This window comes from Lissotriton vulgaris, chromosome 1_1, assembly GCF_964263255.1.
Source record: "Lissotriton vulgaris chromosome 1_1, aLisVul1.2, whole genome shotgun sequence".
Classification (NCBI taxonomy): domain Eukaryota; kingdom Metazoa; phylum Chordata; class Amphibia; order Caudata; family Salamandridae; genus Lissotriton; species Lissotriton vulgaris.
The window spans coordinates 1,149,319,271-1,149,337,706 of NC_141685.1; the positions used below are offsets into that span (position 1 = coordinate 1,149,319,271).

The 18,436-nt window shown below is 44.0% G+C and overlaps 1 protein-coding gene across 1 annotated transcript in view; it reads left to right on the plus strand.

Annotated features, from left to right (window-relative positions):
* LOC147748826 (PAN2-PAN3 deadenylation complex catalytic subunit PAN2-like) overlaps window positions 1–18,436 on the plus strand; it is a 771,836-nt gene that overhangs the window by 477,840 nt on the left and 275,560 nt on the right. The window contains exons 13-15 of the mRNA XM_086928597.1: window positions 5,881–5,940; window positions 6,398–6,488; window positions 7,202–7,359. Of these exons, the coding sequence (XP_086784723.1) occupies window positions 5,881–5,940; window positions 6,398–6,488; window positions 7,202–7,359 (309 nt within the window). The remainder of the gene's footprint in view (window positions 1–5,880; window positions 5,941–6,397; window positions 6,489–7,201; window positions 7,360–18,436) is intronic.

Genomic DNA, 18,436 nt, shown 5'->3' on the forward strand with positions numbered 1-18,436 from the left:
CTCGCTCCATCAATTACCTAACAATGTGTTCCGCCCATTGCTTAACATTTTCTTTGTGGTTTGTAACTCACGTTTGCTTGCTTTCCATTTGCTGGCTTTATTTGTTTTAAGCTGCACAGCATGTATTTGTCCCTCCCATGGAGCATAGCCTGTTTACTGTATTCTTCCACAAGTTCTTGCTTTCTGTACACAGGCCTTTACGTTTTTTTATTTTATCACATTTGCTGTGCATTCAAAGACCGAGGTCAGTTAACCGATAGTCAATGTTATCCCATGGAGGAAAATAGTGTTGTTTTTCTATGAAAAGTTTCCATGTATAGAGTTGGAAAATCAATGAAAACCTTTACAACTGTAACTGAATAACAAAAAGGCTTTTACTTACCTGCTTACAGGAAATGTCCCAGTGCAGTATCCAGGTATCTGCACTGTGTAATAAAAGTAATCTGTAAAGTAATCTACTTGACATTCTACTAAAGCCTATAAAAAGTATATGTACTGTATTCTCGAAAGCAGTAACTCTACTGTAATCTAAACAAAGCGCGCATACAATTGCAAATCAAACGGTTTACAAACTGCAATATTACTGTAAAGTATCTATTGCTTACCTATTCCAGGCTTGCTTGGTTCTAGAAAATATAGTGACTACAAATATTTTTATACAAAACCAATTGGTCTAAAGTTCAGTCTTTGAGTGTGTGATATCATTTGCTGATTGAGTGTGTACAACAAATGCTTACCACTACCCTCTGATACAGCCTTACTGCTCGACCACACTACCACAAACAGAGAGTAAGGTGCTATCTTCTTTTACCTCTGCCTACCTTTGGGGTTCCACTGGACTCTGTGCACACTATGCCTCACTTTGGTATGGTATATACAGAGCCAGCTTCCTACAAAGTTGTGTTACTCTGCCTGAAGCTTCTGGAGGGTAATTTGCTTTAGCACTCCAGCAACATCCCAGCATGAACTTACCCTAATTAGTTGTATAAACTGTGCTCCCAGAGCAGAGACATATCCTGGGATGCGGGAGATGTTTTTTTTTCCCCCCGCCAGGAAGACCAGTTGGGGTGGGGCCAGGAACTTAATTAACTTCATAAAGGCTTGTCCTGTCACAAGCAAATGTTAGATGGCACCAAACACACAAAAATGAAAGCTATCACCATAAATCGTTTAGAGAGCGCACGGAGGAGGGGGACTGCTTGCTTCCCTGACTACCACCTGGGTGTGCACACAGGCCCACCTGTCTTGGAGTTGATTTTCAGAGTGAGTGGCACTATGGACTTTTCTGCAATATGTCAAACATACGCTGCTGAAAAATTGAATAGGGTTGCCCCTGGACCTTTTCCCCATTGGTCAGGATGTCCCCACGAGTAACCCCCCATCTACTAGTTGGTGGCAGGCATAAATTTGGCATCCTCTTGGATCTTCTTTATAAGAGTTTCTGAACCTGCAGAAGATTAAGGATGACTGGTTCTGCGTTCCGTGACCAGAGAGAAGCTGAGGGTCTGGCCCTGCTCCCTGTTGTTCCCAGATCAAAGAACTGGACTCTAAGGCTCAGATGGCTGATCCCCTGTGTGGCCAAAGGGACAGCACAAGGTTCTAGAAGTCATTTCCTGGAAATGCCCACCTGACAAGTTGCAACTGAACCTGTACTGGAATTTGCTGTTGGTCTCTGCCTGACACCCTGAGAGTCTCTAAGTGGCCTCCTCTGATGTCCTCACTGGCTGAAGTGTATTACTGTGATAAAGTGGGCACCAGAAGAAAGTTTGGAAACTTTCCCTCCCAAGTGTTGGGGGGCCCGCAGGAAAAAATATCTTACTGGCAGTTGCATGGCATTGGATTGAATTTTCATTTGGTCCTGCCAAGGCGCCTCTGGAAAAACAATTCCCATTCTGCATTGGCACTAGAAAAAATTTAAATGCTTTTCTTAAAAAAAAGTGTCAAAGTCCCTCTCTGAAGTAGTTTCTTTTCTCCAACTTCTTGAATTCCAGACTTTCTCCAATGCCAATGTACTAGTTGTATCCAACATGGGCTCCATCGCGGTTTGCTTCAACTTGCACCTTGGTCTCAGTTCACCACTTTCATAGACCATCATTATCACTTTGCGCCCTTTGGCGCTATTTTAACTTACATTTTTAGTAATTCATATCTGATTCCTCTTACTGGATTTCTGTTGTTTTGCTCATATTTTACTCCTAAAACTCTTTATTTTATGATTGGTTACAGAGTTTTATTGTGTTTTGTGACTTTTTCTGCTATGTATGCATTGCTTAAATACTTTTTACATTACCATTGACTTATCCTGGCTGCTTCATGTTACCAGGAATTGAGCACATGTTTATTTAGTTTTAATTTGTGTGACATTTAGAAAGTTGTGGCTTTATCCTTTGAGATAGACACTTGTCCACCCCAAATAGTAACCCACTTTCCTATACTCCATATACAAGTTTAGAGGATGCTTCCCCTCACCAAAACATTAAAGATCTGAGAGGGAATTTCCTGTTATAGAAGAATCCAAATTTGTAAGGCAACTCGGGTGGCGTGCGAATAATAATTTGATGACAATGTTATAAATGTTATGGTACAATGTCTTACCTAAATTGACACTTTTATGTAGGGCTAGGCGGTGAACTCCTCTTAGTTTACGGAGTTTTTCGCACTCCGCAGAGCTCACAGAGTTTCGAAAAAAACAGCTGAGCAGAGTTATGTTCCTCGCAGGAGCTTGTCAATGGTAAGTTGGCGAGCGAGGAAATCCAATGCTAGACCGCTTCCTAGCGATTTTTCAGCGTGGGCAGTCCGGATGATCGCTACCGCTCGCGTTGAGAAATCTTCCGTTCACGTTGAGGAAGCTGGCGCTCATGTATAACTTCTTCTTGAACTGCAGAAAGAAGCAGCACCCTCTTGCCCTGTGCGTGATACAGTTCACTCTGATTTTACACCGTGGGACAAACACCTGGCCCTAAAAAATCAGTGTAATCGACGCTAGATAACGCACTTCGCTGCTCGTGGAACTTTGAATAGATTGCCGGAGTGGTTTTGTCACTTTACGGAGTTCCTGGCCTACTTATATGTCAAGTGTGGTTTGGATATGTGAACACATAAGAAAAAGACGTGTAATTTGATTTGTTAAAAATTGTTTTATCAAAAAATGAGGAAAAAAAACAAAAGTTAGAATCCAACAGTGTGAGAAAGGTAATTTTGAAATTGGTTGTAAAAAAAGTTAGTAAATAAAGGTTTCCGTAAGAAGAACGGTTTGTGTTTCTGCAATGTAAATAGCCGGAGTTATAATAGGTTTGGGGAAATTTAATGATGTGGGATAGTCATTAGTCTATAGTCATTATAAGTGTTAGGGATACATTAGGACTTGAGGAGAAGGTAAAGTAAAGTGTTAGGGTAAGGTTTAGTGGTGGGGCTAAGGTTAAGAAAATAGGGTGGGGTTACTGTAGAAGCTGGTTTTATTGTACTTAATAACATGGGCATAGCAATAAGTTTGTAGTTGTGGTTTAGAGGGAGGTGTTTAAAGTTAGGTTCATTGTGATGGTTGGGATCAGCAGATATTAAGGGTACGGTTATGCTTAGCATCCCCATATACGCTATAGCTAAGGATGTTAAGGAAGGTTCTCCATCTTCTACCTATGGAGGCAAAACAGGTAGCCATCCAGGGCCTTATCCAGTCCAGACTGGATAAGGCCAAAGAATCCAATTCAAAGCCCTATGCATTGCGCACCAGGCCTTCTGGAAAACGGGCCCCCTCATCACCCTCAACCTAGTCTCTCACTACCAACCTACCAGGAATTTCCGATCAAACCAGGCCTATATGGCCATAACACCTAGAATAAAGAAATCCAGAACTGGCGGTAGTACCTTCGCTCACAATGCCTCCAAGTTATGGAACACCCTGCCCCTTCATCTGAGAGCCAACCCCAATCCCTCCTCATTTCGGAAACAGCTTAAAACATTCCTCTTCAACTCCCCTCAGTAAATCCCCCGGCACCATTCCTCGATCTGTTGGTTCTTAGCGCTTGGACGCCCCCGGGCAGCAATCGTGCTCTATAAATCCACATACAATACAATACAATGGACCCTGCCCATCCTGGGAGAGGAGTGTTGCCACCTCCTCCCAGGATATACATTGTTTCAGGCCCGCAAGAACAGCAGGCTCTCGACCCAGGGGTCCAGAAACATATATGGTGGTGGCAGCTGAAAGCAGCTACTCAGCCTGGACACTAGTGTTAGGTCGTTTTTAGGGCGCATCTCTAAGATCCCGTCTGTGTGCATTTTTCATTATATCTTACACTGACATCAGTGTGGGTTTAATGTGATAAGAAGTTTGATACCAAACTTCTCAGTTTTCATTGCAGCCATTATGGTACTGTGGAGTTCGTAATGACAAACTCCCAGCACCATATATTCTTAATGGCACCACTGCACTTACAATGTTTAAGAATTGACTTAGACACTGTAGGGTTATAGGACTCATGCATCTGTACCCTCACCGCTGGTATAGTGCACCCAGCTAGAGGGGTGACTGATCTATGCCAGGGCAGTGGGTTGTAGGCATGGCACACAGGCATGTGTGCCATGTCGGCTCTTCACTTTGTTCTACACCAAAACACACAGCCTGCAAAGGAAGTGTGTGAGTGTAAAGGTACAGGACCGCTAAGGGTGGCACAATAAGTGCAATTAGAGGCCTTCCCTGGTCACAGTACCCTGGGTACCTGTGGTTCCATTTACCAAGGACTGACCTGTGGCCAGAGAATGCCAATTGGGTTTGGTCTTCAGTGCAGTTTTAGGGAAGGACATAGGCCCTGGACACCTGATTGGCAGGAGCCCATGGCACACTCAGTCAAAGTACATCAGCAGTTAAGCAAAATGTGGGGGCAACCATGCAGAAAGAGGACACTTTCTCACAGGATGCTAACTTTTAAGTAGCGAGATGTTAATGTGTTTCAGCCACCACAAATGTTAGAACCAAAACCTTATATTGGCTTATGTAAATACCCAAGCATGCACAAATGTGACTGTAAATTATCATCATTAAAGGTTACCTTCCTAATTTTATACTGATGAAAATTGTTTTTTTTTTTTTACATAAGCTTATCTAAGATTTGCTTATTGATCAATAAATGGCTACCTTTGTTCCTACTAAGGCCTTAGGTACGAGTACAGAGGATGATGTATGGGTAAAATGATATCCTGTTATACCAATAGAACTGAGAACGCAGGACATACTTGAGTTATTCTTTATACATAGACAAACCTAGAAGCAATGGCACAGGAATATTAGGGTGGAGTGTGTTGCAGTTAAACTGATGGGCACACAAGGTACCCTCCACAAATAGTAAAGCAGCAACACTCAATAACAGTGTTGCTGTAGGGGGGTATATGTTAAAGAAATAAATATGTGGTGCCCCATGCATACATTTACAAAATAAGATTGCCTTGGATAAAACACCAGATGCTCAGGTGATAAAAGTAGTTGGAAGAATCTAATTCAAGATTCGTCAGGCTGTAATACACAGGAATACTGTTCCTTTGTCAGCTGTGCAGAGCACACGAACAAACAAAATTGTTCATTGCCCAATCATTCGATTGCAGGAATATGCAAAACACCTGAAACTATAGCAAACATCAAGCTACAAAACTGTGTGGGTAGGTAAGGTTTGTCATTTCTTTGTCTTGTCACTCACTACCTGCCAATGTATCTCCAGTGCACACAGTTTATTTGCCACATCTTGAAGGGAGTCAGAGGCTTTGACTCTAGTGGTTGCGGTGGTGAAACACTTCTTAGTTGACATCTGAAAGTGGGATTGCTGGAGTGGGTCATGACTGGGCATTGTATTTCTAATGCTGCAATGTCGATTCCTCCTTGTTCTGTAGGGTGTCACACATCAGCAGTGGTACCTCTTCAATGATTTCCTCATCGAGCCTGTGGACAAGGTAAGCAGGCCAATCAAGAGATTTAGAGTCTGTTGTTAAGGCTGTTGGAAGTGAGGGAGAAGTCCACTAGCAGCAAAAGGACAAATATTTGATGCGTAGACTTTCTTTTGAAACACTGTAACTTGAGTCATCAGTATGGGATTGTAGGCACAGTTACATTTTTGCTTGAGGTATGTTCTTTTCCAGTGCCTGAGGTCTTGCTTCATGTTAGAGAGGCCACTGCTGCCCTTTTTCATTCTTAAGGTGGTGATGCGTGAGCTGCTCTTATTTAGTCGGGCATCTCTAGCTTGTCAGCATTCGATGTGGTGAAGTCTACCTGATGGTGCAGGCATGTAGCATCTTAGTACTTGGAAGATAAGCCTCTCCTGCCAACCTCCATAGGGTGGTGCTGATGTACTGTGCTGTTTGGAAGGTGTGACACTAATAGTATTTTGTTGATTGTTTCCATTCCTATCAGTGCGAGGCAGTGCAGTTCGACATGAATTGGAAAGTGCCTGGAATCCTTTTCTACGCCAAGAGAAACCTGAACTCTAAGTACAACCTGACCAGTGAGTACTGTGAGATGCAACTCTGAAGAGTGGCAGGAGAGAGGCTGGTATATTAGACTTCTGAAATATTTTGGATGATCAGGAGATATCTGGGAGGGTTATTAGGTTTTATTTTATTTTTACAAGAGAACTGTGGAACATTGGGATGTGACAGAAGAAACCAGGTAAGATTTGCATGTGAGGTCCCAGAGAGAAGGGTAGCACTAGAAACCAGGGGCCAATCTTTCCACATCTTTCAGGTATTAAATATGTCCAAGCTAATGTAGTTATACTTATTTCTTCTAATTTCTCTTTCCCTGTTCTACTCAATCCCTCTGTTCCTCCTTTACCGGTGTTGTCTGTCACCACTTTTACCCTCTTGTGCTTTCCCGGCCTATCACTGTTCTTTTTCTGTGTTATCCTTTCTCTGGTTTTGCTGCTCTTCACTTGTCCTCTGTCCTTGATGTCACTTGTCTTTATGTTTCTGATATATTCCTCTTCTCCTTGATCTCCCCTATTTCTCTGTTACTACTTCTGTTTCTGCCCTGTCTCGGACCTCTCATCCTTCTGTCCCTACTCTCTTCTGTCTCTCCTTACTCTGCATTCTATTTACTCTTTGCTTTTGGTCTCTGTTTTTGCCATCCTGCTCTCCTGTCTCTCTCTCTGCTTCCCTTCTCTATGTGGCCCTGCTCTCCTGACATGTCCCTTCTCCATCTCCCTCATATCATTTGCAGTCAGAAATCCAATTGAAGCCAGTGTGCTTTTGGCTGAGGCATCACTGGCACGTAAACAGCGCAAGTGCCACGCCACCTTCATACCGTTGCTGCTGAATGAGATGCCGCAGGTGGGAGAACTAGTGGGGCTGGACGCAGAGTTTGTCACACTGAATCAGGTGAGAGCCTCCTTTGCAGCAGATATTTCAATACTCAACTACCAGGGTATCCTGTTCTCTTAGTGTGTACCCGTGCCGTTTTCTGGTTGGATCCCCTCCTTTTAGTCTGGCTACATAAGTGATGTTTCCACAAGACAGCAGTCGTACCGGAAATCAAGGTGGTAGAGTGTTGGCCTCTGTCTTGAAAAATGACTACCAAATGAGAATTCCCTGGTGTTTTACTTTGTAGGGCTAGTGGGAAAAAGCTTCATGTTAAGAGAGCACCTGATGGGTCACGATCCACGGTAGGACTAGGACGGAAAATAGGCCTGGGCACCAATTTAAAGTGACCCCCGCTATTTGAAGATTGGATAGTAAAAAAAGAAGCAGCCTGTGTTTGAAGTGCCCCCGCTATTTCTCTAGTATTCCACCCATGTGTGTGGGGCACACACACCAAAGGCATGAATACTGTAGAATGCTGGCTCTTTATACAGTGGAACAAAAAGAGGTGCTCTGTGTAAAATCGTCCAGGCAAGCTCTAATCAGTTTACAGAGGCACAAATGGCACCCCAAATGCTCTTTTGTGGTAGTGTAGGTGAGCAGTTGGACATATCAAAGGGTAGTCCTAAGCATTTATTGCACACACATAGGCAGTGAGTGAGACACACACAGTGAATGAAGAAATCCGACACAAATTTATAAAAATAACACATACGTTAATATGAATTTACATACCAAGATCATCAGAATCAGGCAAGAACTTTTCAAGTTAAACTTTTTTACAGTTTTCACAATTTTAGTGGTAATGTTATCCTATTGGGGGAAAACATGTACTGCATTTGAGCACTAAAAGCGACTTACAGGACTGTTCTCTGGGACTTAAGATGTGTATGGAGCAGAGTCCGAGGCCACACATACAGGTCACCTCAGAATGGCTTGAGGCGTCTGGTTGCAGACATGTCATGGTGTTGGGTGTCCTATTCACATCAATGGGGATCGGTCCAGTCAAAAAGAGGCTGCAAGCCGGGACTGGGGAACTTGTCTGAGTGAATCCACTCCACATGGGGGCTCGGCCCTTGAAATGCTCGGGCACATAGGGACATCATTGGTCTTCTCCGTTAGGTTGTGATACTCTGGTGCAGTGGTCTTTTGACATGATGTTTGGTGCTGGAGTCACAAACAGTTGGGGGGGGGCCTGCAGAAAGAAGCTGCAGGCGGTGAATGGAAGTCCAGTTTGGGTAACCCCAAGGGTGGGGTTAACTCCTGTGGACCTTGGACTCTGGCTGTGAAGTGTGGGTGCAGAAATACATTGAGGTGTCGGATGGCAGTGGTCAACGGCTCCCGTATATGTCTTTGTTCTGCAGAAAAGTGACAAACAGGGCAACTGGGCATTTCTCTATCTGGGTCTCTCGGTCCCTGAAGTCCCTCGACGTGAAGGTCAGTGTTCTTCTCCCTTGGTGTCCGGATTGGATACATCAAAACTTTGTTAATGCAAGGGGTCCAGTACCCTAGGATTGGTGTTGTATAGCTCCAGTCAGTCCTGGCGTCCCCACACTTGGAGTGAGGACAGATCTGACCTGTAAGAGCACAGCTATTTCTTCCTGGGCGACTGCTGCGTAGGTAGTCCCAATGGTCGACAGTTCGGTGTACCAGTAGTTGCTTCTTTTGGAACTTGCGGCTGCAGGGGAGTAGCTCCTACTTCAAGGGAGTTTCTTTGACAATTGGTGAAGCACTGGCAGCCCTCTGGTTTTCTTGGAGTCTGCCCAGCGACAGGGGGAGTGTGTTCCTCCACGAGGGTTGGGCGGGCATGGTTGGTGCCAAATCAGTTGTACTCGTCAAGTCAAGTTTTGCTTTATTCGTGATAAACACATAAAAGCATACATAGAAATCCGTTAAAAAACTTGATTTGTGTTTCTTAAAAATAGAACTTTAGACTTTTTAAAAATACATCAATTGAATCATGGGTTAAAAATGTTAAAATATAATATATGTAAATGTACTCCTCAGTTCCCTGGTCAGCAGTATTCTTTGTCCATTCCTTCTTTTATGTCTGTTGAAATCTGGAGTTCTGGTATCAGGGGGTCGCCTACAGAACTAAATTTAGGGGCTTTTAGGGGAGGGAGGGGTAGTAGCCAATGGGTTACTTACCTCTGGAGTCACTACACTCCGTAGATGACCACTTCCTTTGGTGAGTGGGCATCACCCTGTCCAAGAATTCCTAGTTTCACCACACAAAAGATAGTGGTATTTCTAATTTCCACTTCAGGCTGTTCACCCTAGTCTGGCCAGCCTGGCAGTGCAACACGCCTCCTTCATAGCTAATTTTCCTGCCTGACTGGGTGGCGTTTCCCCTGTCTGGGGAAGCCTTGGGTCGTATATGGAAGGCAGCGGAGGCCTTTGAAGCCTCATGCCTTGGTGTGCTTATTTACCAGCCTTCCTAAATCAGGTGGTGATAACACCCCTTGTTAAACAATAAATCTGCCAACCCTCCTCAGAGTGACGCAAGGAAAACACAGACACCAGGCAGGCTTACAAACAGAGGAAATGTATTTGCACCTTTTTTCTTTTAATTGGCATGCCAAGGTAGAAGGCAGACACACATCCCAGTGTCATGTCTTGAAACAAGCTGCTTCTGCCCCACATAGATTTTCAGTAAAACCCTTGGATGTGAACGAAGTCCATATACAGGAATATATATAGTGGAGAAGTGTGGCTCAATGGTTAGAGCGGCAGACCCTGATGCAGAGGTCTAGCCCGGGACCAGGGTTCAATTCCCCGCCTCGGCGGGTCTTGAGCTCAAAAATTCCACAGACCTGATCATTCTCGCCTCGGTGCCTATTCCAATCATGGAGTCCCACTCTGCAACTCTAGCCAATAGCTTGCTTAATCTCCACAACGGCCCCCACAACGCTAAGGATGCCTGGCCTACACCTTGGGGGTGCCCAGGAGTGGACACCTCACAGGGAAAGCCAGGAGGGGCTCCACAGTGTCATGAACCACGCAATTACTACCATCCTGAACAAACCTTTGCCTTGTACCTTTAAGAGAAGACCCAAAGTGGTAATCAAACCATAAATGGTCAATTTTTGATATAATTTATAATGACAGTTTATCATTGCAAGATGGCCGCCGCATTGGTTGAATGCGACGCCATTTTGTTTCACAGTCTAGTCTATTTGGATGACGCGCGCAGGTTCCACTGCGCACTTCAATTTGAATCTGTTTGAAGCAACACGTTCCGAACCGTCTCTCCGTCTTGTCAAGTGCGTGAGAGGGCGTTTCATTAAATTCCAGTTCAGAAGTCATTCAGTTTTCGAGAGGCTGAGCTAGTCTCACTCAGCTCTCGGAAAATACTGTTGTCATCTTGAGTTCAGAGTTCCAGAGTATTTTGTGTGCTGAGAATCATCAGCGGAGAATACAGCGAGTTGTCATCAGAGATTCCGAGTGCTTCGTGCGCTGAGAAGTATCAGCGTGGTAAACTCACTAAGGAAGAAAAGTAAGATAGTGGCTGGGAAAAGTCAAGCGTCGCCACTACCCAAGTAAGACTTTTCCATTGGTTGTCGCACTGAACAATATCTCCTCAAGACAACGTTCTATTGAACCCTGTCCTTTTAGCGCTTTACCTATCTTTCCCTCCCCTTTCCTTCCTTCCTCGTTTCCCTTTTGCGCGTCTACTAAAGGACCTACTCGTTCAACAATTCCTGAACTAAGAAATGAAGTCAAGGGTTCTCCTCCATGAAAAGATATTGAATAGACAACTCCTCTTTGGAATTAGAAGGTAAAGGTTCCAGTAGTTGTAAAGAGTAAGAAGGAAAGACGTTTAATAATTAGTACTAAGATTGTTTTCTCATTACAGAAAGTTCACATGCTCTGCTAGTTCCATTGAGTACCATAACTACACCACAGAAGAGAGGCAATACTCCAAGTTAACACTGGTATAGTAGATTTAATATTAGAGAATAGCAAGACAGAGAATTGGTTAGAGTGTTTGTGTTTAAGTCTCTTCCCATCTGTGCATTAGGTATCCCTTCAAGAAATATGAAGACCAGTGGCCTCCTCAGAAGATAATTCGAGGACAACACTTGGAGTGTCTCTTCTTTCTCTTCCAATTCCCCTTTCCCTTCCGTTGGTGGAGTTGCTCTGTCAGAAGCGCGACGTCACCGGAGGTTGGGAGTTGGGAAAGAGCGGCCATTTTATTCCTGCGAAGATTCTGGGTCCTGACAGATTGAAGTGCCCACGAAATTAATTTGCCCGAGCAAAATGGTGGAAGGGTTTAATTTAAAGTCCTTGGGTGAGATGATAGGAGGAATCCAGCGTGAGATAGGGGCAGTCAGAGAAGAAAATAAAAATTTAAGACAAGAGTTAGTAGCATCCCGACAGGAAACCATGCTTCTCTCACAGAAGGTTGATGGGTTGGTTATGGGGAATCCGGTAGCTTCTTCTTCCACAACAGACAAGTCAGTACCTGTTCAAGATCCCCGAACAGTGGCCCAAGTAATTCATTCCGTTTCACCATTAATTCCTTTGGCAGCACCTGAAAGGTTCCTTGGAGACCCACAAAAGGCCCAATTATTTTTAACTCAGTATTCCTTGCACTTTATGTGCCGTTCTACCCTATTCCCAGATGCCTAGTCTAAGGTAGCGTTTGTTTTGTCTTATCTAGGAGGTGATGCGGCGAATTGGGCCATGCCTTTGGTAACCAGAGATGATCCCTTTTTGCAGGATTTTGATTTGTTTAAAGCTGAATTTTTGCGCATATACGACAGGCGTCGGATATCCCAGGCCACTGATAATGAGTTGCTTGAGCTTCGTCAAGGAAATAAAGATTTGATTACTTATTTGACACAATTTAACAAACTACTTGTGGAAACTAACTGGCCAGAAGAAAAAAGGGCAGCGCTCTTCTATAGAGGTCTACGAGATGAAATTAAAGACAGCCTTGCTCAGATTCCCAATCGGCCCACAGATCTGTCTGCCTTGGTGGATCTTGTTTTGGAAATTGATTTTCGTAACTCAGAAAGAAAAGGTGAGAAGAGGAAAGAGTTCAAATGGAATATCCCACGCTTTGACAGAGTCCGAACGGAAGGATGGAAGTCGGCAGGGTCCAATTCAGAGTTGGAGCCAATGCAAATTGGAGCCGTTCGTGGTCCTTTGAGTAAAGAGGAAAAAGACCAGCGGCGATTAAAGAAACTGTGTTTATATTGTGGAGCATCTGGACACTTCGTAAAAGGGTGCCAAAAGAGACCCAAGTTTCAGAAGGAGGGAAACGCCTTGAACCATCAGTAGAGGGGGTCGCTCTGATGGCGAAAGTAGAAAAGACGATCCCAGACACTCATGTAATTATGAACACCTTGCAAACGTTTACCTCTCATGTGATACTTCATATGACACTCAAGTTTCAAGAAAAATAAATTCTGGGAGTAGCTGTAATGTTGGATTCTGGAGCCACCGGAAATTTCTGTGACATAAAGTATGCCCAGCGAATTGGAATACAAGCAATTCGGAAAGAAAAGAGTGAGCCAGTTCGTGCTGTTGATGGAACCAACTTGTCTTCGGGCCCCATCACTTGTCACACGGAACCACTAGAATTAATCCAGTCAGATGGTCATCGGGAGATAGTACAGTTTAATTTGATTGACGTGCCTCAATTTCAGCTCATTCTGGGGTTACCTTGGCTGACTATTCACAACCCAACTATAGATTGGGAAAATCGAACAGTTAAAATGCAATCCACCTTCTGCCAGGAACATTGTTATCATTTACATGAATCAGAGTTGGAACCTACTCAAGCAAGTTTATTATCTTTTGGAGGACCGTCCATCGGAGTGATCAACTCAATTGAGATTCCTCAGGAGTATTTGGAGTTTGCAGAAATTTTTTGTGAAAAAGAAGCTGAACAGTTACCTCCGCATCGTCCTTACGATTGTGCAATTGATCTGGAGCCAGGTTCTGTACTCCCGTGTAGTAGGATATATGCATTAACCGAAGCAGAAAACCAACACCTCAAAGAATATCTGGACAGATACCTTGCCAATGGGTTCATTCGACCTTCGCAGTCTCCAGTATCCTCGCCTTTGTTTTTTATCCCTAAAAAGGAAGGAACCTTGAGAACTTGTATTGATTACCGAGCCCTAAATCGAGTTATGATCAAGAATCATTATCCACTTCCGCTGATTTCAGTTTTGCTGGATCAAAGGGGCCAAAATTTTCACTAAATTAGACTTGCGTGGGGCTTACCATTTGGTCCGAATGAAGGAAGGCCACGAGTGGAAGACTGCGTTTCGAACAAAGTTTGGATTGTTTGAGTATCGAGTCATGCCCTTTGGGCTTTGCAATGCCCCCGCAGTCTTTCAACATTTCATCAATGATGTAATGGGAGATCTACTGGATAAGATTGCAGTGATCTAATTAGATGATATTCTAATCTATTCCAAAGACCCTCGAGATCATCATGAACATGTGCGATTGGTATTAGAGCGTTTGCGCACTCATCAGCTCTATGTGAAACTTGAAAAATGTGTTTTCGGTTCTCCTCAAGTAGAGTTTTTGGGGTTAATTTTGTCTGCACATGGAGTTACCATGGATGAACGTAAGGTGCAAGCAGTTTCTGAGTGGCCATCACCAAAAGATGTAAAAGAGATTCAGAGGTTTTTGGGCTTTGCCAATTTTTACCGACGATTTATTCAAGGTTTCTCTCAGCTGATCATACCCATCACATGTTTGTTGAAGAAAGGAGTAAAATTCCAATGGACTTCCGAAGCACAACAAGCCTTCTCCAGTTTGAAGGAAAGATTTACTTCTGCACCGACCCTTTTACATGCAGATCCAAATGAGCCTTTCTTTGTTGAAGCGGACGCTTCTGATCAGGCCATAGGAGGTGTACTTTCACAACGACATCGTGACACTGGACAGCTACATCCTGTGGCGTATCGATCTCGGAAATTAAGCTCTGCTGAAATTAACTATACTATTACCGAGAAAGAACTCTTAGCGGTGAAAGATGCCTTTGAAGATTGGAGACACTACTTATTGGGAGCCAAGCACACAGTCACAGTAATCACAGACCATAAGAACCTCCTATTTTTAAAGACCGCCAGGACCTTGACTCCTAGGCAGTTACGTTGGTCCTTATACTTTGCGGATTTTGATTTTGTCATCACTTTTCGTCCAGGAAGTAAAAATGGAAAAGCAGACGCTTTGTCGCGGCTGAATACAGAGGAGGTTGAACATTCAGTCGAACCACAACCCATCACCTCTGAATCTAAATTTGCGTGCGCTCTTTGGATCGAGAAGTTTCATGAAGAAATACAAAAAAGTCTTTCTCCGGAGGCAATGCGACAGTGGGCTTCCCACGATGTGGATAGAAACATTTTCAACCAGTTACCGTACTATAAAGACTCTTTGTATTTGCCCACCAAGTAATTACAAGATCAAGCCCTTCAAGAATGCCATGATCAGCCTCTAGCAGGTCATAAGGGAATCAATAAAACTCTGGATTTAGTTCAGCGCTATTTTTGGTGGCCTGGGTTGTCCTCGCATGTTAAGCAATATGTTCAATCTTGTGAATTGTGTGCTCGAGGTAAGGCTTGCAGGCAAGCTCCTCAAGGTATGTTGCAGCCTTTGCCCACTCCTTCTCATCCGTGGCAGGTTATTTCTATGGATTTGATTGTAGATTTGCCTTTGAGTCAAGGTTTTAACACTATTCTTGTAGTGGTGGATACCTTCTCCAAGATGTCTCATTTCATTCCTCTCACGGGGGTACCCTCAGCGAAAGAGTTAGCCAAGGTGTTCAGTGAGCATATTGTCAAGATTCATAGGGTTCCCAAAGTGGTAATTTCGGATCGAGGTACCCAATTTGTGTCCCATTTTTGGAAGGCCTTCCTGCAGGGATTAGGAGTGGAACCCAGATACTCTACCAGCTATCACCCAGAGACAGACGGTCAGACAGAGAGAATAAATCAAGAACTAGAACAATATCTTCGTTTGTACATCTTGGATCGGGGAGGTAGCTGGTCAGAGAAGCTTTGGATGGCAGAATTTGCATGTAACAATGCCAAAAGTGTATCTACTGGTTATTCACCCTTTTATCTAAATTATGGTTATCATCCGAACCCTTTTCACACACAATTGGATTTAAAAGTTCCAGCGGTGAAAGAACTAGTGAGAGATCTAACAGCCCTTCCTCAGTCGGCAGAATCTAATCTAATCAAAGCTAAGGAGAAATACAAGATGGGAGCTGACAGGCATAGGAAACCCGCACCCAAGTATGCAGTGGGAGATCAGGTTTGGTTGTCTACTAAAAACCTTCGTTTGAAAGGGAATAGGAAGTTTCAGCCTCGTTTTGTAGGTCCCTACTCATTACACAAGTTTTAGGGCCTGTTACTGTAAAACTGAAATTGCTTCCCAAGTTAGGCATTCATCCAGTCTTCCATGTATCCCTTTTAAAAAAGACAGCCCCCACTGTACGACTTTCAAAACCCCTGGAACCATTAGAGATAGATGGACACCCTGAATATGAGGTAAAAGAGATTTTGGACTCTAAACTTTCTAAGGGTAAACTTTTCTATATGATTGATTGGACAGGTTATGGCCCTGAGGATAGGTCATGGGAACCATCTGCTGATGTTCATGCCCCTCAGTTAGTGAATCGCTTTCATTCACAACATCCTCACAAGCCAGGACCGATAAATCGGTCATTGCGGAGGGGTACTGTCAGAAACCACGCAATTACTACCATCCTGAACAAACCTTTGCCTTGTACCTTTAAGAGAAGACCCAAAGTGGTAATCAAACCACAAATGATCAATCTTTGGTATAATTTATAATGACAGTTTATCATTGCAAGATGGCCGCCGCATTGGTTGAATGCGACGCCATTTTGTTTCACATTCACAGTCTAGTCTATTTAGATGACGCGCGCAGGTTCCACTGCGCACTTCAATTTGAATCTGTTTGAAGCAACACGTTCCGAACCGTCTCTCCGTCTTGTCAAGTGCGTGAGAGGGCGTTTCATTAAATTCCAGTTCAGAAGTCATTCAGTTTTCGAGAGGCTGAGCTAGTCTCACTCAGCTCTCGGAAAATACTGTTGTCATCTTGAGTTCAGAGTTCCAGAGTATTTCGTGTGCTGAGAATCATCAGCTGAGAATACAGCGAGTCGTCATCAGAGATTCCGAGTGCTTCGTGCGCTGAGAAGTATCAGCGTGGTAAACTCACTAAGGAAGAACAGTAAGATAGTGGCTGGGAAAAGTCAAGCGTCGCCACTACCCAAGTAAGACTTTTCCATTGGTTGTCGCACTGAACAATATCTCCTCAAGACAACGTTCTATTGAACCCTGTCCTTTTAGCGCGTTACCTATCTTTTCCTCCCCTTTCCTTCCTTCCTCGTTTCCCTTTTGCGCGTCTACTAAAGGGCCTACTCGTTCAACAATTCCTGGACTAAGAAAGGAGGTCAAGGGTTCTCCTCCATGAAAAGATATTGAATAGACAACTCCTCTTTGGAATTAGAAGGTAAAGGTTCCAGTAGTTGTAAAGAGTAAGAAGGAAAGATGTTTAATAATTAGTACTAAGATTGTTTTCTCATTACAGAAAGTTCACATGCTCTGCTAGTTCCATTGAGTACCATAACTACACCACAGAAGAGAGGCAATACTCCAAGTTAACACTGGTATAGTAGATTTAATATTAGAGAATAGCAAGACAGAGAATTGGTTAGAGTGTTTGTGTTTAAGTCTCTTCCCATCTGTGCATTAGGTATCCCTTCAAGAAATTCGAAGACCAGTGGCCTCCTCAGAAGATAATTCGAGGACAACACTTGGAGTGTCTCTTCTTTCTCTTCCAATTCCCCTTTCCCTTCCGTTGGTAGAGTTGCTCTGTCAGAAGCGCGACATCACCGGCGGTTGGGAGTTGGGAAAGAGCGGCCATTTTGTTCCTGCAAAGATTCTGGGTCCTGACACACAGCGGTATTCGTACAAGCGCCTTGAGACCCTTGCGGGTGAGTAGTGCGCTATACAAGTATCAATTTACAATTTACATATACAAATAGAATTGCCATGCAAGCACAAGACATTGAGACAAATATACTTATTGTAGTTTAAGCAAACAAGGGAACAAAAAATAGGTTGAGCTAAACTTGCAAGAAACAGTGGCCTCAGAGTGTGTATGTTGACATGTATGTTGACATCTGTTAACCAAGCACCTGTCAAAGAGGGCAGTAAAGGCCCGTGGGTGAGGCTGGAATAGATTTGTAAAGGAGGGGGGCTTTTTAGGAGCACAGAGCAAGCATTTTGGTCAGAGACTGATATAACTAGCTCAGTGGGTCTGAATTAGAGCGGGTAGAATTGGGATTGATTCCCCTATCTGGCTGATGCAAACATAGATGTTCGAGGTATATGAGCTGCAGATTGTACATTATGCATTAGATCGCCACCTGGTGTTGGGCTCGGATGATTGCAGGTTGTTGTCTTCTTGGAAGAGGTCTTTGTAGTCACGAGATAGGTGACTCCTCCCTTGAACAATACTGCGCATGGTCATCGGCTCCATCCTTAGATTTTTTTTTTTCCCGCCACTGGGTTCGGATGAAAGTTTCTCCGCTCCGGCTAGAAAAAAGACTTTTCAGCAACTTAGAAGCGCAGAACTTCCTCAAACTTCTACAAACTACCTTCGACATCGAGCACAATACTTTCGACGTCATCAGTTCCATTCCGGTCATCGGCGCAGGCCGTTGGGCCTACCGACGCCGTGCGGCCTACACCACATGGAAAGAAAAAGAACTCAGTTCAAAAGATGCCCGGTATGTCAAGCAAAGTTCCCACATAGCGACCACCACGAGGTCTGCAACCTCTGTCTATCGCCGGAACACAAGTCGACCTGCACAGTTTGTGCATCCTCCCGATCGAAGAAAACCATTCGAGATCGGAGAGCCCGTCGACACGAAATGAGGAGATCAGCTCCAGCACCGGAAGACAACTTCGACGAAGAGGTCCCCTTGCCCCCGAAGAAGACTCACCTGATCTCCAGATGGTATCTCAGGCAGACGACTCCGATGACTCCATTCCATCGGGTCAGCGTGTGGGTCCTACTGCCACTCCGCCCAAAGGGC